General features: G+C 42.6%; 1 protein-coding gene, 1 long non-coding RNA gene and 1 pseudogene across 2 annotated transcripts; all 3 read left to right on the top strand.

Moving 5' to 3' along the window:
* Positions 1 to 2,084: 2,084 nt before the first annotated feature.
* Positions 2,085 to 2,945, top strand: LOC105884677 (small ribosomal subunit protein eS4, X isoform-like). Its single transcript, XM_012788799.3, has one exon. The coding sequence runs from the start codon at positions 2,085 to 2,087 to the stop codon at positions 2,874 to 2,876; it is 792 nt and encodes a 263-aa protein (XP_012644253.2). The 3' UTR covers positions 2,877 to 2,945.
* Positions 2,946 to 9,565: 6,620 nt separating this feature from the next.
* On the top strand, positions 9,566 to 10,345 carry LOC142865874 (uncharacterized). The gene is made up of 2 exons (XR_012915961.1): positions 9,566 to 9,791; positions 9,970 to 10,345. It is a non-coding gene; the product is annotated as an uncharacterized LOC142865874 (long non-coding RNA).
* A 6,199-nt stretch (positions 10,346 to 16,544) lies between these two features.
* Positions 16,545 to 18,186, top strand: LOC105856942 (elongation factor 1-alpha 1 pseudogene; annotated as a pseudogene).
* Positions 18,187 to 20,458: the final 2,272 nt, after the last annotated feature.

Consider the following 20,458-nt stretch of genomic DNA (forward strand, 5'->3'; position numbering starts at 1 on the left):
GCTTTTATCTTCATTATTTCATAACTTCTAACTGAAGTTTGATATGGTATTTATTTTTTAGTTTCTTGAATTGTGCAGATGTTTTAAATATTTTTTCTTTTCTAATATATTTAAGGCTATCCATTTCCCTCTGAGTATCACTTGGGCTGTATCACCCAGTTAGTGTTATATAGCTTTATGTGTATGACTTGAATTTTTTACAAGTTGAATATATTACTTATGCTATTAACTTTTTCAATATATATCCCCAAATAAGGGGTGTAAAATTATTTTTGAGAAGACTGTGAAAATGATGATAGAAATAGAATGTCACTTGGAGGAGATTTCAGGTTCCAAAGGCATTTTTTTTTTGTCATTAGTTATAGAAGAGATTTAAACATCGTTAAATGCTGTAGACAGAGTTGGGTTTATTGTAGGAATGCAAAGAAGCTTAACACTAGAAGATCAATCAATATAACTGGCCATGTGTAACAGTCAAGGATTTTCTAGGAAAATAGAAAATTTTATAAATATTTAATACAGAGGGAATTTAATGCAGGGGACTGAGTACACAAGTGATGGAGAAGCCAAATGGGGGAGAGTTGGAGAACCCAATAATTGTCCACATGTGGAAGTCAATCTCACGTCTAGGTGGGTAGGACAAAGAGAGGAATTTAGCATTAATGGAGCCTAGGTATTGGGTTCAACAGGATCTGGAATCATGGTGGGACTATCTGATGGTGGCTGGAGTGGTGGACAATGTAGCCACTGAAGGAGAAGTCACCTAATGCAGAAGAAGGAGGAGAAAAACCTCTAATCACTCTATCTTCCTGAACCAAAATGGCAGCCAAATGTTGGTGAGTATAGGAATTGTAGCCTTCAGGAGTCAAATCCTGGCCGGGCGTGGTGGCTCATGCCTGTAATCCTAGCACTCTGGGAGGCCAAGGCGGGCGGATTGCTCGAGGTCAGGAGTTCGAAACCAGCTTGAGCAAGAGCGAGACCCCGTCTCTACTATAAATAAAAAGAAATTAATTGGCCAACTAATATATATAGAAAAAATTAGCCTGGCATGATGGTGCATGCCTGTAGTCCCAGCTACTTGGAAGGCAGAGGCAGAAGGATTGCTTGAGCCCAGGAGTTTGAGGTTGCTGTGAGCTATGCTGAAGCCATAGCACATACTCTAGCCTGGGCAACAAAGGGAGACTTTCTGGGAGCAAATAGTCTCAGGACTGGCTAACTATATTAACAGATTGAATGAGACAAATCATATCTACAGTAGATTTATTACTTTCTTTTTAAATTTCAAGTTTTGGGGGGTAAAAGTTGACTTCTGTTACATGTATATATTGTATAGTGTTGAAGTCCGGGCTTTTGGTGTACCCATCACCTGAGTAGTGTATGTACATTGTACCCGATAGGTAATTTTTCATGTCTCACCTCCTCCCACCTTCACCCTTTTGAGTCTACAATGTCCATTATACCACTCTGTGTGCCTTTTATGTAGCCATAGTTTAGTTCCCACTTATAAGTGAGAATATGTAGCATTCATTTTTCTGTTCCAGAGTTACTTCACTTAGGATAATGTCCTCCAGTTCCATCCAAGTTGCTGCAAAAGACATTAATTTCACTCTTTCTTATTGCTGAATAGTACTCCATTGTGTGTGTGTGTGTGTATGTGTGTGTGTGTGTATGTGTGTGTGTGTGTATCACAATTTCTTAATCCATTCATCAGTTGATGGGCACTTAAGTACATTCCATATTTCTGCAATTGTGAATTGTGCTGTGATAAACATATGAGTAGAGATGTCTTTTGGATATAATGATTTATTTTCCTCTGCTTAGATACCTAGTACTGGGTTTGCAGGATCAAATGGTGGATCTACTTTTAGTTCTTTGAGAAATTTTCATACTAATTTACATTTGCACCAACAGTGTATAAGTGTTTCATTTTCATTGCATCCACACTAATATCTAATGTTTTTTTTACTTTTTAATAATGGCCATTCTAATTGGAGTAAGATGGTATCTCATTGTAATTTTTAATTTGCATTTTCCTGATTACAGTAAATGTATACATTGTGGCTCTTTCTGTGCTTAGTGCAGCCATGGCCCGTGGTCCCAAGAAGCATCTGAAGTGTGTAGCAGCTCCAAAGCATTGGATGCTGGATAAGCTGACCGGTGTGTTTGCTCCTCGTCCATCCACCGGTCCCCACAAGCTGAGAGAGTGTCTCCCATTCATCATTTTCCTAAGAAACAGGCTTAAGTATGCCCTGACAGGAGATGAAGTGAAGAAGATCTGCATGCAGCGTTTCATTAAAATTGATGGCAAGGTCCGAACTGATATAACCTACCCTGCTGGATTTATGGATGTCATCAGCATTGACAAGACTGGAGAGAATTTCCATCTGATTTATGACACCAAGGGTTGCTTTGCTGTTCGTCGTATCACACCTGAGGAGGTCAAGTACAAGTTGTGCAAAGTGAGAAAAATCTTTGTGGGCACAAAAGGAATCCCTCATCTGGTGACTCATGATGCTCGCACCATCCGCTATCCTGATCCACTCATCAAAGTGAATGACACCATTCAGATTGATTTGGAGACTCGCAAGATTACTGATTTCATCAAGTTTGACACTGGTAACCTGTGTATGGTGACTGGAGGCGCTAACCTGGGAAGAATTGGTGTGATCACCAACAGAGAAAGATATCCCGGGTCTTTTGATGTGGTTCACGTGAAAGATGCCAATGGCAACAGCTTTGGGACTCGCCTCTTCAACATTTTTGTTATTGGCAAAGGCAACAAACCATGGATTTCTCTTCCTCGAGGAAAAGGTATCCGCCTCACCATTGCTGAAGAGAGGGATAAGAGACTGGCAGCCAAACAGAGCAGTGGGTGAAATGGTCTCCATGTAACATAATAACATGTTAAAAAGTTATTTGTACTTAATTAAAGATATTACAGTGTGAAAAAATGTATACATTGTGTTTAATAAAAATCAACATACATTCCCAATAAAAAGAAATATTTCTCAAAGTATAAAAATTTTTTCCACCCCTGCTCTCCCTCAAAGTATAAAATTTATATCCATTTATCAGCATAGACATGCTGATAAATAAATGACTGAATAAATGGGGGAGAATAGACAAATCTCCTGTGCAGAAGAATTACAAATCATTTGTGTTGATACTCCATACTTTTTAAGTGTTGGCTGGGCACAGTGACTTCCTTCCAAAGAAAGTATAGTGTGGAAAAGGGGGGAAAGAGTAACTTTACAGTTTGGAAACCTGAAAAACACTACTTCTGCCAGGTGATCAAGATTGATATTAACAGTGATAAGTGTTGGGCAGGTGGGAGGGGGAAGGAGCGGATGGGCAAATTCACACCTAATGGGTGTAGTGTGCTGTCTGAGGGATGGGCATGTTTGTAGCTCTGACTTGGGCGGTGCAAAGGCAGTATATGTAACCAAAGCGTTTGCACCCCTGTAATATTCTGAAAAAAAAAAAAAAACAGTGATAAGTCATTGTTGATGGTATGTATCTTTGATATGATATCATGAGGATAGCACTTTCCTCTGTGGTCCTCCCCTTTCCAAACCCATAATACCAATCTAATCATGACAAAATCATCAGCAAAATTCCAAGAGAGGGACATCCTACAATATACCTGACTAGTACTCCTCAAAACTGTCAAGGTCATCCAAAACAAGGAATGCCTGAGAAACTGTCATAGCCAAGAGGAGTCTAAGAAGGCATAATGGCTAAATATTGTGTAGAATCTTGGATAGGATCCTGGAACAGAAAAAAGACATTAAGTAACAACTAAGGAAATCTAAAGAAAGTGTGGACTTTTGTTAATAACATTTTATCACTATTGGTTCATTAGCTGTAAAAAATTCATTAATAGGGGAAACCGAGTGTGGGCCATGTGGGAACTCTCTGTACTATCTTTGCAATTTTTCTGTAAATCCAACACTATTCTAAAATAAAAAGCTTGTTAAAAATGGAAAAAAAGAAAAGTTAGTCAACTAGGTGAAGGATATGTATGAAAAACCTATAGCAAACATCATACATATATGGGGAAGAGTTGAAAGCTTTTGCTTTGAAACTGGGAATTAGGCAAGGATTCCTCCTATTACCATTTCTATTCAATATTTTGATGGAAATACTGTCTGGTGCAGTAATGAGAAGCAGAAAAAATAAAAGAAATAGCAATAATAAAATAAGAAATACAGTGTCCATGTTTAACAGATAATTAGACTGTGTGTGAAGAAAATCCAAAGAACTAAGGTAAAACTATTCAATAAAAAAAAGTGAATGTAAAGGTTGCTTGGTATAACATCAATACACAAAAAGTAAAATTTGTTTCTGCAGCAACAAATAGTATACAATGAAAATGAAAGTAAGCAAAATGTGGCTTGTAACCTATCATACCAAAACATTAAATATTGAAGAATAAATCTAGTCAAAGAATATTTAAGAACTGTATGGAAAAATATAAAAATACTGTTTAGATAAATTAATAGACACCTAAATAAAAATAAAGTATAATATGATCATGGACATGAAGATTCAGTTGTATAAACATGTTAATTCTCCTTAATTAATCTACAGATTGACTGCAATCTAAATAAAAATCCCAAAGGCTTTGTGGGTGAATGTCTGTTTATGTGGATATCTGTGTGAAATGTAACCCAATGATTCTAATATTTAAATTGGCATGCAATAGGTCAAGCATAGCCAAGACAGTCTTGAAGTAATAGAGGAAGATAAAACTAGATACTCTACCAGATGAGTGAGAATTATTAAAATGCTAGAGTAATTAAGTTTGTGGTATGTGTGCAGTGGTTGACAAGCAGATCAATGGAAATAGCGCACTCTTGAAACAGATATGCTTATATATGGACCCTTGATTTATGAAAAAGGTGCAACTGCAGAACAGTGGAGAAAAACAGTATTTTTAATAAATGACAGTGAAACAACTGGATCTCTGTATAGTTTTATTCAGTTTGAGATCTTCCTGTTTCTTGCTTTGTGAATGATTTTTGGTTGAGCCATTGACATTTCAGTTGTTATGTCATATTACTCTGGATCTTATTTAAACCTTCTGTTTTCACTGGTTTTCTCTGACATTGCTCTAGCAAGAGAAGCAGGGCACTATCTCATTACTGCCATGTGTGAATGGAACTTCAGGTAGAGGCCTAGTAGAGAGCCAGAATTTCCACCTTGGAGCTCCAGTGGTGCAATATGTTAGCGTGCGGTACTTATCCAGAGCTCCCAACCCCACCCAGCCTCTACTGATACCTCCTTGTCTGGGAGGAGTGAGTATCCTTCATTACTGTTTTCCATGTGGCCTCCACTGACCACGGAGTGTGAGGATGGCCTCATTATTGCTGGACAGTTGTGAAAGTTCTCACTCTTTGAGAAGCCTTCTCTGATGACATCTTAGTTGGGAGATGAAGAGGTGACTCATTACCTTTGGTTGGAGTGTAGGTTCCTCACATGAGCTGTACAGACAACATGGGGGTGGGCGGGCAATGCTTCATTACTGCCTGCTGGGGATGAAATTCCAACCTCCCTACTCCCTACCCCTTTGACAGTACTCTAGTGGTAATGAAGGGGTAATTGGAGCTCTTGGTATAGCCTGGTGAGAGTGGCAACCCAGGCTCCCTACTTGATCTTTGCTGGTCTGGGTGTGGGTGGGGGCCACAGGTTTTTGGTTTTTTTCATGGTGATGGCATTTAGTGGGAGTGGAGCAGCTCTTGTCTAAAAATTTTCTGTCTTGCCCTTTTCTTGTTTTTTTGTTTTTTTTTTTTTTTTTTTTTTGCTGTTGTTGTTGTTAGAGAGAGAGCAGGCTTTTGTTAAGGCCTGTACCTGTTGTTACAGGCCTATACCCCTGACCCTGTACCTGTTGGCCTTTCTGTGTGCTGGTTTATTTAGCTCCATTTCTGGACTGTAAGAGGCTTAAGGAAAAACCAGGGAACTTACCACCTTGTTGTTCCTTGGATTACAAGGTTGCTAGCCAGTCTGCCTCTTCTCTCTACCATTCAGAGCCTTCTTATGCTTATTTTTATATATAATGTTCTGGGTGTTTAGTTGCACTGGAGAAATAGGGGAAAGCATGTGTACTTCATCTTCCCAGAAGTGGAAGTTGAATCCCTACAGAGAACTTTAAAACAATAATAAAACTGAGTAATAGCCAGTTTTGATTTTTATCACCATCATACTCTAGTTTAGCTATATAATTCCAGTGATACTCTCCTCCCAAATCTTTTATCTTTATCCTTTCAAAATTTGTTTTTTAAGCGGGGAATTCTCAACCTAAATAACAAAAAGAGAGGCTCTCTGAAAGAAAATGGTGTTAATTTGGGAATAGAGTATTACAATGGAATACATGTGCCATAGTAAACTATGTGCATATTCAGGGAGGTAAAGGAAGACAAAGATTTTAAAAGGAAAAATGAGGAGGATTACATAATTGTTTTGAGGTAATTATCCTTGGCTATAAAGACCAATAACAAGGGTGATGCCAGTCTGAGGTTGGACAGGCAATTGCTGGGCAGATGTCCTTGCAGAAGTACTTTTTTATTTAAGGTTGTGATGGCCTTTGTGCATCATGATTGTGCTTTTTGCAGACTCTTTTAGGATGGTTTTGTTATCAGGCACACAAGGGTGAGAACCCTCTCTTCATGGCCCTTCTTAGCTCTGTTTCTCAGGGTTTTCTTAATGTTTAGTGACTCCATTTTGATTCTAACAACTTTCATGGAATATAATTTCTAAAAATAGTTTTATTGAGGAATAGTTGACATACAATAAACTTCTCAAAGTGTATAATTTGATAGGTTTTACATATCTATACATCAACAAAACCAACACCACAATCAAGATAGTGAACATATCCATCACCCCGAAAAGGTTCTTTCTAGCCCTCTGTAGTTCCTCCCTCTTGCTACCGAACCCTGATTCCCAAGCAACCACTGATCTGTCTGTCATGACAGATTAGTTTGACTTTTAAAAGTTTCATATAAATACATAGAAGTGGGATGATTGCATCATACAGTAGGGGCATGACTAACATTTTAAGAAACTTCTTTTCCCCAATGTACATTGTTGTCTGTTTTGTCGAAGATCAGTTGGTTGGAAAAATTGGATAGCCACACGCAGGAGAATGAAACAGGACCCCTACTTCTCACCACTCACAAAAATTAATTCAAGATAAATAAAAGACTTACATCTAAGGCATGAAACCACAAGTATTCCAGAGGAAAATGTAGGAAAAACTCTTCTAGATACTGGTCTAGGCAAAGAAATTTTGACTAAGACCCCAGTGGCAATCATGGCAACAACAAAAATAAGTAAATGGGATTTGATTAAACTAAAAAGCTTCTGCACAGCTCCAGAAACAATCAACAGAGCAAATAGCCCACAGAATGGGAGGAAATATTCGCAAACTATATGTCCGATAAAGGGCTAATATCCATAGTCTACAAATAAGCATATCAGCGAGAAAAAAACCAAACATCCTTATTAAACACTAGGCAAAAGACATGAACAGAAGCTTTTCAAAAGAAGATAGAGAAATGGCTGATAAACATATGAACAAATGTTCAACATCATGAATCATCAGGGAAATGCAAACTAAAACCACAATGAGATATTACCTTACCCCAGTTAGAGTGGCTTTTATTAAAAAGACCAAAAACAATAGATGCAGAAGGAAAGAAACACTTATACACTGTTGGTGGAATTGAAAATTAGTACAACTGTTATGGAAAACAATATGGCGATTCCTCAAAAATCTAAAAGTAGATCTACCTATCGATCCAGCAATCCCACTGCTGGATATCTACCCAAAGGAAAAGAAGACAGATGCTCTTGAATGTTTATTGCAGCACAATTCACAATTGCAAAGATGTGGAATCAATTCAAGCGCCCATCGACTCATGAGTGTATTAATAAAATGTGGTATGTGTATACCTGGAGTACAACTCAGCCATAAGAAAGATGAATTAATGTTTTTTGCAACAATCTGGATGGAACTGGAGACCATTCTCCTAAGTGAAGTATCTCAAGAATGGAAAAACAAACATCATATGTACTTACTATTAAACTGGAACTAACTGATGAGCATATTTGTACACAGAGGGAAGTAAAACTCAGTGGAAATCAAGTAGGGGGTGGAGGAGAAAGGAGAGTAGGGGCAAAAACCTACCTAATGGGTAGGTACAATGAACACCATTTGAGTGATGGGCACACCTATTCAAACATTTCAAAAGCAGCCCATGTAAATTAAAACACTCGTACCCCCTTAATATTTTGAAATAAAAAACACTTAAGAAACTGAAAAACTGTGTTTTAAAATGGTTGTGCCATTTCACATTCTTGTGCCAGAACCTGAAGTACAATGTTAACAAATTCCCCTCTCCTTACTATGAACTCATTAGTCTTAGGTTGTATTTTCTTTACATGCAAACATCCATCACAACTTCTGGCACATGAACATTTGCCTTATCTGCCCTGTGCTGATAAAACCCAGACTTGTTTACTATACACCTACAGAGACCAACACAATGCCTAGAATTGAAATAAGACTAGGATACCCAAGGCAGCGAGTTTATTCACTGAAGTCTTGACTACCCAAAGGCAGTGATTTTAGACTGGAAAACAGAAAACAAGGGGGACCTCTATAGTCACTGGGAAAAGGAGGTGGATGGAGAAGTTTCCTGGTGGTAGCCAAGAAATGGATAGTCTTCAAGGGGCATAAGAAAAATCTGTAAGCGAGAAGTGGAATGATTCACATTTTTACAGAGATTTAATATGGCCATATTATCATGGAGACATTTTAGGTAAGACATGTGGAACTAGGTAATGGTGAAGAGTAGGGAGAACAGAATGAACTAGTCAATGGGGTGGCTGTGGGGAAAGACTTAGAAGAGACACAGTCTCCCTGCTGTGTGATCCACCAGAATCGAAGATGGAGAAAGGAAGAGGGTGGCAGGTCAGTTTGGAAGGCTCTTTAGGGGTGTTAAAGAAATGCTCTCCGCCAGGCGCAGTGGCTCACGCCTGTAATCCTAGCACTCTGGGAGGCTGAGGCGGGCAGATTGCTTGAGGTCAGGAGTTCGAAACCAGCCTAAGCAAGAGTGAGACCCCGTCTCTACTATAAATAGAAAGAAATTAATTGGCTACTAATATATATAGAAAAAATTAGCTGGGCATGGTGGTGCATGCCTGTAGTCCTAGCTACTCAGGAGGCTGAGGCAGCAGGATTGCTTGAGCCCAGGAGTTTGAGGTTGCTGTGAGCTAGGCTAACGCCACGGCACTCACTCTAGCCTGAGCAACAAAGGGAGACTCTGTCTCAAAAAAAAAAAATGTTCTCTTTCTCCAACCAGAGCATCTAGGCGCCCCCAGCATCCTCTCTCCTGGAGTATCAGGATGGTGCATTGAGAGATATCTAAGTTGCATCTTGACATTCCCCCCCCCCCAACCCCGTGATGGGATTGTGTCAGGATGGTGCTTTGTGATGTCTAAGGTTCCCCAGGGCTCCCATTGGCTGGGTAGTGGCTCGGTGACCAAACAAAAGCTCAGGGGCGTGACCAGACCCTATCCTGGGGAGAGTATATATAGGGAAGCCAAGCGGCCTGGGTAGACCCCTGGGAAGCGCTGACATAGCAAAGATGACTGGGAAATCACAAGTGAGGATGACCAGGAAACCACAAACCTCCCGTGGCACAGGCATTAAACAACAAACCACAAACGTCAAAGTGGGGAAGAAGAGGAAGGCCCCTCGTCAACCCAGGTCCAGAGGCAGCTTCAAGGCGAGCGACCCACCCAAGCCCCTCCCCGCCTTCCCGTCGAGTCCTCCCCCCCAGACTCCTCCCCTGCCCTCGCCTGGCACAAACCCCCCTCAGCCCGCACCCCTTCCCATGCTCCCACCCCCTCCACCCTCTTCCCCCAAACCATTGCTCTTCTGTGATCTCCCTGTTGTCCTTGCAGGTGCCCAAGGTAACCAGGAAGGCAAAAGAACCCCTTCGAGGGACTTTGAGGAGAAAGGCTTCTCCCAAAACGACCACCCCTTCGATTAAACCCAAGGAGGGGAGAGGGCCAACACTGTTCGACCCTAGTCACCGGCTGAACGAGGAGCTCAGTCAAAATGAGCCAGAGCAGGCCCCAGAGAGCGGGGGGAGCTCCACCACCTCAAGTGTCACCCTCAGCAGTCGGTAACTTCGGAGTGAGGCCAACGACCTCAGACCTATCTGCGAAGTCTCCGGAAGTCTGGCTGCTGGGACATGGCCAACCATGTGGAGGAAGAATTTTTCACTAACCGGGTACACCGTGGCGATGAAAATAAAATCAACCACTTGTGAAATGATGTGTGTGTCCCTGCGTGTTCTGTGACGGTGGGGAGGGAGGAAGGAGGGAAGAGGAGGGTGTGTGGGAAAGGAGGGCATCAGTCCTGATAAATACAGTGGATAGTTTTCAGTCACATTCACATCGGATAACTCTGTAGAATGTGACATTGATGCTGGACAAAAGTCAAAGTCACTAGACCTCACAAATATCCCTAGAAATGCGTAATTTGCATCATGATTCGGGCTGGCAGTGGCGGAGGTAGGAAGCAGGGTTCCCGGCAAGGAAGCCTGGGAAGATACAAGAGGCAACAGTCCTGGGAAAGAGGAAGCCTCTTTCTGAGGGTGAGGCCAGCTTAGTGGCAAAGTTTTTATCTACCTCTGTCACCTCCCCACTTTTAGCAGCCTGATTGCCTCTTCTGGCTGTCCCCAGCTCCCCAAGGCCACCAGGGGCCCCTTTCCCTCACTAATTTAATAGTTTGAAATTGATGCCTGGAGCCAGAGGCCCAACTTCTACATCCAGGACCACAGCCAACAAGGGAAAGGGACAGCAGGCCCGGGCCTCTGAAGCCACCATCTCTGAGCAGATCCACAGATAGGCCACTAGGCCAGACACTGGCTGCTCTGGGCTGACCCTGAGGCGGGGGATGTCCTGGAGCCCTCCCGGTGCAGTCGGCATCTTGTTGCTGTCTGCATAGGCATCAGAAGGATCTTCTTAAAAAGACATTAGGTCACATTTCTCCCCTGCTTAAACCTGTCAGTGGCCCACTGTCCTTAGAATAAAGTCCAAACCCCTTTCCATGGACCACAGGGTCCTGCACGGTGGGGACTTTGGTCTCCTCTCCAGCCTGGCCTCCTGCCATTCTCCCTGCTTGGCTGAACTCTGAAGCCTGGGGTTGCCCTACCCCTCAAGCAAAACTCCTACCTGCCGTGCTGGAGTCTCTATAAACACTGCCTCTCTGCCCTTGAGTTTCTGTGGCCTGTCAGGCTCACCTTGTTCAAGGGCTCAGGCTTACCAAATCCCCATCCCCTCTGATGACTCTACCATGGGATTTGGGGGCAATGCCTCCTCTCCTCCACTCCCCCAGGTGCTTGACTAAGAAGCCCCTAAGTCTGATTGGGTCTCAGGCCAACCTGAAGGACCTGCAATGCTAGAAAGAAAGAAAGCCAGCATGCCTGGAGCTAAGAGCCATTGGCAGATCCCCAGGCCCCACAGTCATTCCCCCATAGCACACAAGGCAGTGTGGGAGTTGGGGCCATTTGTCCCCAGTACCAGCTTGCTCATCCTTGGTTTGCAGGACCATGAAGGGAGGCTGTTACCTGCCAGGCCACTGCCAGGACTCATGAGCAGCATTTTGAAGCCACGAGGCTGCTGCTCCTTTCCTCATCTCTTTTGCTTTTTTTTTTATTCTAGACACTGGTGTAGAGGTATACTATTTTATTTCCTTTTTTTTTTATTTCGACATATTATGGGGGTACAGATTTTAAGGTTTCAATAAATGCCCATTTCCCCCCTCCCCCCAAAAGTCTGAGTCTCCATCATGACCATCCCCCAGATGGTGCACATCTCACTCATTATGTATGTATATACCCACCCCCCTCCCCCCTCCCCCCTCCCACCTGCCCAATACCCTATTACTGTAGTACCTATGTGTCCACTTAGGTGCTAGTCAGTTAATACCAGTTTTCTGGAGAATATATCTGGTGCTTGTTTTTCCATTCTTGAGATACTTCACTTAGTAGTATGGGTTCCAGCTCTAACCAGGAAAATATAAGATGTGCTATATCACCATTGTTTCTTAGAGCTGAATAGTACTCCATGGTATACATATACCACATTTTATTAATCCATTCTTGGATTGATGGGCACTTGGGCTGTTTCCACAGCCTTGCAATTATGAATTGTGCTGCTATAAACATTCGAGTGCAGGTGTCTTTTTTGTAGAGTGTCACTGGATCATTTGGGTAGATGCCCAGCAATGGGATTGCTGGATCAAATGGTAGATTCAGTTGTATCGCTTTAAGGTATCTCCATATTGCTTTCCACAGAGGTTGAACTAGTTTGCAGTCCCACCAGCAGTGTAGGAGTGTTCCTCTCTCTCCACAACCACGCCAGCATTTATTGTTTGGAGATTTTTTGATAAAGGCCATTCTCACTGGGGTTAACTGATATCTCATTGTGGTTTTGATTTGCATTTCCCTGATGATTAGAGATGTTGAGCATTTCTTCATATGTTTGTTGGCCATTCTTCTGTCTTCTTTAGAAAAATTTCTGTTCAAGTCTTTTGCCCACTTTTTAATGGGGTTATTTGATTTTTTCTTCCTAATTTTCGTGAGTTCTAAGTATATTCTAGTTATCAGTCCCTTATCGGATGCATAGGATGCAAAAATTTTCTCCCATTCTGTAGGTTGTCTGTTTACTTTCATGACTATTTCTTTGGCTGTGCAGAAGCTTTGTAGCTTGATCATGTCCCATTTATTTATTTTTGTTGCTGCTGTGATTGCCTTTGGGGACTTCTTCATAAACTCTTTGCCCAGGCCGATGTCTAGGAGAGTGTTTCCAACTTTTTCCTCTAGAGTTCTAATAGTTTCATATCTTAGGTTTAAGTCTGTTATCCAGCGTGAGTTGGTTTTTGTGAGAGGTGAAAGGTGTGGGTCCTGTTTTAGCCTTCTACAGGTGGCTATCCAGTTTTCCCAGCACCATTTATTGAAGAGAGATTCTTTTCCCCAGCGTATGTTTTTGTCTGCTTTGTCAAAGATGAGATGGCTATATGAGGAAGGTTTTATATCAGGATTCTCACATCTGTTCCACTGGTCAATATTCCTGTTTTTGTGCCAATACCATATTGTTTTAATTACTACAGCTTTGTAGTATAGTTTGTTATCTGGCATATTAATGCCTCCCATTTTGTTTTTGTTGCCTAGAATTGCTCTTGATATTCAGGGTCTTCTTTGGTTCCATACGAAGCGTAAAATTATTTTTTCTATATCTGTGAGGAATGCTGATGGGATTTTAATAGGTATTGCATTGAATCTGTAGATCAGTTTGGGTAGTATAGACATTTTGATGATATTGAGTCTGCCGATCCACGAGCATGGTATGGATTTCCATCTGTTTACATCCTCTGCTATTTCCTTCCTCAGTGTTTCGTAGTTCTCCCTGTAGAGGTCTTTTACGTCCTTGGTTAAGTATATTCCTAGGTACTTTAATTTCTTTGTTGCTATTGTGACGGGAATTGAGTCTTTGATTTGGTTCTCAATTAGATTGTTGTGGGCGTATATGAATGCCTCTGATTTCTGTGTATTGATTTTGTATCCTGAGACTTTACTAAATTCATTGATCAGTTCCAGGAGTTTCTTGGTTGAATCCTTGGGGTTTTCTAGATACAATATCATATCATCAGCAAACAGTGAAAGTTTGATCTCTTCTGCCCCTATTTGGATACCTTTGATTCCATTTTCCTATCTGATTGCTGTAGCCAAGACTTCCAGTACCATGTTGAACAGAAGTGGAGATAGTGGGCAGCCTTGTCTGGTTCCAGTTCTAAGTGGGAATGATTTCAATTTTTCCCCATTCAGTATGATGTTGGCTATGGGTCTGTCATAGATGGCTTGTATCATTTTTAGGTATGTCCCTTCTATGCCTATTTTCTTAAGTGTTCGTATCATGAAAGGGTGTTGAATTTTGTCAAAAGCTTTTTCTGCATCTATTGAAAGAATCATGTGGTCTTAGTTTTTGCTTCTGTTTATGTGGTGAATTGCATTTATAGATTTACGTATGTTGAACCATCCCTGCATCCCTGGGATGAAGCCCACTTGGTCGTGGTGAATTATTTTTTTGATAATTGTCTGGATTCGGTTAGCTAAGATTTTGTTGAAAATTTTTGCATCTATATTAATTAGGGATATTGGTCTGTAGTTTTCTTTTTTTGTTGCATCCTTTCCTGGTTTTGGTATCAGAGTAATATTCGCTTCATAAAAGGTGTCGGGGAGGTTTCCGTTCTTCTCGATGTTGTGGAATAGTTTCTGCAAGATAGGTACTAGTTCTTCTTTGTAAGTATGGTAAAATTCAGGTGTAAAGCCATCTGGACCGGCACTTTTCTTTTTAGGGAGATTTTTAATTGCTGTTTCTATTTCAGCTGTTGAGATTGGTCTGTTCAGGGAATCTATTTCTTCCTGGTTGAGCCTAGGGAGGCTGTGTGTTTCTAGAAATTTGTCCATTTCCTCCACATTTTCCAGTTTGTGTGCGTAATGGTTTTTGTAGTATTCATAAATTGTATCTTGTATCTCTTTGGGATCAGTTGTGATATCTCTTTTTTTGTTCCTGATGGAGCTTATTAGAGATTTCTCTTTTCTGCTTTTCGTTAGATTAGCCAATGGTGTGTCAATTTTGTTTATTTTTTCAAAGCACCAACTTTTTGTTTTATTAATCTCCTGAATAGCTTCCCTGTTTTCAATTTCGTTTAGTTCTGATTTGATCTTGTTGATTTCACTTCTTCTGCTGGGTTTGGGGTTGGTCTGTTCTTCTCTTTCCAGCTCTTTGAGTCGTTTCATTAGATTGTCTATTTGTGATCTTCTTGTCTTTTGGTTATAGGCATTTATGGATATAAACTTTCCTATCAGAACTGCTTTAGCTGTGTCCCAGAGGAGTTGATAACTTGTCTCTCCATTGTCGTTTTCTTCATAGAATTATTTTTATTTCCGTCTTGATCTTCATTTATGAAGTAATCATTTAGTAGGAGGTTGTTTAATTTCCACGTTTTTGTGTAGAAATGTGAGTTTCTGTTAGTGTTGACTTCTAGTTTTATTCCACTGTAATCTGAGAAGGTACATGGTATGATTTCTATTTTTTTAAATTTCTTGAGATTTACTTTGTGTCCTAGGATATGGTCAATCTTAGAGAATGTCCCGTGAGCTGATGAGAAGAACGTATATTCAGTGGATTTTGGGTAGAATGTTCTGTAAATGTCAGTCAGACCCAATTGTTCTAGAGTTTTGTTTAAGTCAATTATTTCTTTATTAATTTTCTGTTTGGAGGATCTGTCTCGTGCCATCAGTGGGGTGTTGAAATGTCCGGTGATTATGGGGTTGCTATTAATCCATTTGCTTAGCTCCAGTAAGGTTTGCTTTATGAATCTGGGTCCACCTAAGTTGGGTGCATATATAATTAAAATTGTTATCTCTTCTTATTGGACTGTACCCTTCACCATTATATAATAACCCTCTTTGTCTTTCACTACTTTTGTTGGTTTAAGAACTAAATCGGCTGGGCGCGGTGGCTCACGCCTGTAATCCTAGCACTCTGGGAGGCTGAGGCGGGCGGATTGCTCGAGGTCAAGAGTTTGAAACCAGCCTGAGCAAGAGCAAGACCCCGTCTCTACTATAAAATAGAAAGAAATTAATTGGCCAACTAATATATATATAAAATTAGCCGGGCATGGTGGCGCATGCCTGTAGTCCCAGCTACTCGGGAGGCTGAGGCAGCAGGATTGCTTGAGCCCAGGAGTTTGAGGTTGCTGTGAGCTAGGCTGACGCCACGGCACTCACTCTAGCCTGTGCAACAAAGCGAGACTCTGTCTCAAAAAAAAAAAAAACTAAATCGTCTGAAATTAGAACTGCCACCTCAGCCTTCTTTTGGCTTCTATTTGCTAGGAATATTGATCTTCATCCTTTTATTTTTAGTCTATATGCATCCTTGCAGGTTAGATGTGTTTCCTGAAAACAGCATATATTTGGCCTGCATTTTCTTATCCATTCAGCCAGCCTATGTCTCTTGAGTGGAGAGTTTAAGCTATTCACATTTATTGAGAGAACTGATAGGTAAGGTAGATTACTGTTCATTCTGTTGGGTTGCATGTTGTGGCTATGATTTCTGTCTTGAGCCATTGTAATATCTGGCCTTTAATATCTTTGGGTTTTGGTTGTTTTTATATTCGTGGATTATTATTATGATGTTCTGTGCGTAACGCTGTTTTAAGTATTTCTTGTAGGGCTGGTCTTGTCTTGGTGAATTCTCTGAGCCTTTGCTTGTCTGAGAATGTTTTTATTTCTCTTTCATATATGAAGCTTAGTTTTGCAGGGAATAATATTCTAGGCTGGGCATTGTTTTGTTTCAAAAGAGTGAGAATGGCTTTTTCGCAATGGGTTTGCCGCCAGAACACAGGTGCCGTGAAAACCACCCATAAAAGCCAAAACGGGGAAGCAAAAGACCCACATCAACATCGTCGTCATCGGACACGTAGATTCGGTCAAGTCCACCACTACTGGCCATCTGATCTACAAATGTGGTGGGATCGACAAAAGAACCATCGAAAAATTTGAGAAGGAGGCCGCTGAAATGGGAAAGGGCTCCTTCAAGTATGCCTGGGTTTTGGATAAACTGAAAGCTGAGCGTGAGCGTGGTATCACCATTGATATCTCCCTGTGGAAATTTGAGACCAGCAAATATTATGTGACTATTATTGATGCCCCAGGACACAGAGACTTTATAAAAAACATGATTACAGGCACATCTCAGGCTGACTGTGCTGTCCTGATTGTTGCTGCTGGTGTTGGTGAATTTGAAGCTGGTATCTCAAAGAATGGGCAGACCCGTGAGCATGCCCTTCTGGCTTACACACTAGGTGTGAAACAACTAATTGTTGGTGTTAACAAAATGGATTCCACTGAGCCACCCTATAGCCAGAAGAGATACGAGGAAATTGTTAAAGAAGTCAGCACTTACATTAAGAAAATTGGCTACAACCCTGACACAGTAGCATTTGTGCCAATTTCTGGCTGGAATGGTGACAACATGTTGGAGCCAAGTGCTAACATGCCTTGGTTCAAGGGATGGAAAGTCACCCGTAAAGATGGCAATGCCAGTGGAACCACACTGCTTGAAGCTCTGGATTGCATCCTGCCACCAACTCGTCCAACTGATAAGCCCTTGCGTCTGCCTCTCCAGGATGTCTACAAAATTGGTGGTATTGGCACTGTCCCTGTGGGCCGAGTGGAGACTGGTGTTCTCAAACCTGGCATGGTGGTCACCTTTGCTCCAGTCAATGTTACAACTGAAGTAAAGTCCGTTGAAATGCACCATGAAGCTTTGAGTGAGGCTCTTCCAGGGGACAACGTGGGTTTCAACGTCAAGAATGTGTCTGTCAAAGATGTTCGTCGTGGCAACGTTGCTGGTGACAGCAAAAATGACCCGCCAATGGAAGCAGCAGGCTTCACTGCTCAGGTGATTATCCTGAACCATCCAGGCCAAATTAGCGCTGGCTATGCTCCTGTACTGGATTGTCACACTGCTCACATTGCCTGCAAGTTTCCTGAGCTGAAGGAAAAGATTGATCGCCGCTCTGGAAAGAAGTTGGAGGATGGTCCTAAATTTTTGAAGTCTGGTGATGCTGCCATCATCGATATGGTCCCTGGCAAGCCCATGTGTGTCGAGAGCTTCTCAGACTATCCTCCTCTGGGTCGTTTTGCTGTTCGTGATATGAGACAGACAGTTGCTGTGGGTGTCATCACAGCAGTGGACAAGAAGGCTGCTGGAGCTGGCAAGGTCACCAAATCTGCCCAGAAAGCTCAGAAGGCTAAATGAATATTATCCCTAATACCTGCCACCCCACTCTTAATCAGTGGTGGAAGAACGGTCTCAGAACTCTTTGTTTCAATTGGCCATTTAAGTTTAATAGTAAAAGACTGGTTGTTAATAACAATGCATCGTAAAACCTTCAGAAGGAAAGGAGAATGTTTTGTGGACCACTTTTGTTTCTTTTTGTGTGGCAGTTTTAAGTTATTAGTTTTTAAAATCAGTACTTTTTAATGGAAACAACTTGACCAAAAATCTGTCACAGAATTTTGAGACCCATTAAAACAAAGTTTAATGAGAAAAACAAACAAACAAACAAACAAAAGAGTGAGAATGGGGCCCCAGTCTCTCCTTGCTTGTAAAGTCTCATTAGAGAAGTCTGATGTTATTCTAATTGGCTTTCCCTTATATGTTACTTGCTTCTTTTGTCTTACAGCTCTTAGAATGGCCTCTTTAGTTGATATTTTGGTCAGTCTGATGACTGCATGTCGTGACGTCTTCCTGTTTGCATTGAATCTCCCAAGGGTCCTCTGAGCTTCTTGAACTTGTATATCAAGATTTTGAGCAAGGCCTGGGAAATTTTCCTCTATTATATCTTCAAACAGCTTTTCCAACCCTTGAGTGTTGTCTTCTTCCCCTTCTTGTAACACTATGACCCTCACATTAGGTTTCTTCACATAATCCCACAGCTCTTGTAGGCTTTGCTCTTTTCTCTTGTTTCTCTGCTCTATTTCTGTGACTGATTTATTTAATTGGAGGGTGTTATCTTCAAGCTCTGAGATTCTTTCTTCTGTTTCTTCTACCCTGTTCTTTAGACTTTCCACTGTATTTTGTAGTTCCTTGAATTGATTCTTCATTTCCAGGAGTTCGGTTACACTTTTCTTCATTGTGTCTATTTCTTTTCCCATATCCTGGAGACTTTTTGTGGTTTCTTTGTGTTGGTTATTGAGTTGTTGTTGCAGCTCGGTGAGTGTTCTTATGATCCACATACAAAATTCCTCTTCTGTCATATTGGTTGCCTGATTTGGGTTGCTGTCCATTTCTAGGGGGCTGGTGCTCCTCTTTGGGGGTGTGTTTTCCGTTTGGTTCTTCATATTTCCTGAGTTCTTTCGCCGATTTCTTCCCATGTCGATCAGTTGTTGTTTCTTTCCTTAGGTTATTGTTTGGGTATTTACACACCTTGTTTAATTTCTGAGGCGTTAGGTGGTGTCTGTGGGTGAAATTGGACCACTCCCTGTATATTGAGTCAGTGGGTGCCGTGGAAAGGCTATGCAAGATGCCGTCCCTGTCAGTAGGTGGCGTTTTCTTGGAGGAACAGGCTATACTGTTGATTTTGTGTGCTGTTAACAGCTCTTGTTCTGGGCGGAGCTGGGTTGGGAAAGCCTGCCCTCAGGCCGTTAGCAGGGGTCAAAGTTCTGTTCTCTGCTTCCAGGGAAAGTTGTCAGGGCGGGGCTGGAATGGTCCCACTCAGCCAGAAAGTCTGTGTGTGGGGGTGGGGCTGTCTGAGACCCGCTGTCTGGAGCGGGCATTGCTTCTTTCCACCCTCCCGAACTCCGCAGCTACTCCTGGGCCTCTGCCAGCAGGCCAGACCACAAGCCACCAGGCCTCCCCAGACTGTGATGCCGGCGGGGAGGTTCCCTGCACAGGAACGCCACCTGGGTTGGGTGCACGGCCTCCTCCTGGGAGGAGGGTTGCCCTCTAGGATGCCAATCTGCCCCTGGAGGCACACACACCTCAGTAGGCTGTTCACGTATAACCCTTCTGTGCCCCCGGCAATGCTACCCCTCGGTGCAGGGGATCTGGTCTGCAGGTCCGACCTCTGGGTCCCAGAGTTCAAACTGTATCCCCACCAGGGAGAGGATTTCTGGTCCCAATACACCCACAGGCAGCCCAAGCTGGGTCTATTCTCTCAGTCTCTGAATCGGCACCGTTCTTCCGGGAACACGGTGCCAGCAGCACCTGGAGGGCGGGCGGGTAGGGAGCTCACAGACTGAGTTCCCCTAAGTCAGGTGTAGGGTCCCAAACGGGAAGGTCCCGTTCCCTGGAGGTGCCTCTGGCTGGTGACTGTATTGTCTCTCTGGGCAGCCGCGGGTAGGTTCGGCAGAGGGAAGGAGGAGGCAAAATGGCGCCTGCCGCGCGACTGGGGTCCGTGCACACGGAGGTGCCCGGAGGAAGTTGGTAACCTGGTGCCATGTCTGCTACAGGCTCACCGTTGGCAGGTGGCGGCAGTCTCTGGGCTGGTGTCCGCAGGTCTCTCCACCCGCTGGGGAGTCCACCAGCAGTCCCGAATGCAGGGGAGGGGAAACAGCAGATCCACCTACCCTTGCCGCTGGTCTCCGGGCTGCTCCGGTGGTCTCAGCCTCCAGTTCTCCTCCGCAGCCTCCTCCCATGGAGTCTCCCAGGGTCTCAGGTACCCCTCCTTCCGGCCCTTGTCCGCTGTATGCTCGTCTTCTTGCTTCTTTCCTCTAATTTCTGCTAGAATCTGTCTTTACTGCAGAGACACTCTGTCTGGCGGTGTTATTCGTCCGCCATCTTGCTCCGCCCCCCCCTCTTTTGCTTTTAA

The sequence above is a fragment of the Microcebus murinus genome, chromosome X, assembly GCF_040939455.1.
Source record: "Microcebus murinus isolate Inina chromosome X, M.murinus_Inina_mat1.0, whole genome shotgun sequence".
Lineage (NCBI taxonomy): Eukaryota > Metazoa > Chordata > Mammalia > Primates > Cheirogaleidae > Microcebus > Microcebus murinus.

Excerpts from the sequence above, each read along its gene's own strand:
- LOC105884677 (XM_012788799.3), top strand. The coding sequence starts at position 2,085 with ATGGCCCGTGGTCCCAAGAAGCATCTGAAGTGTGTAGCAGCTCCAAAG.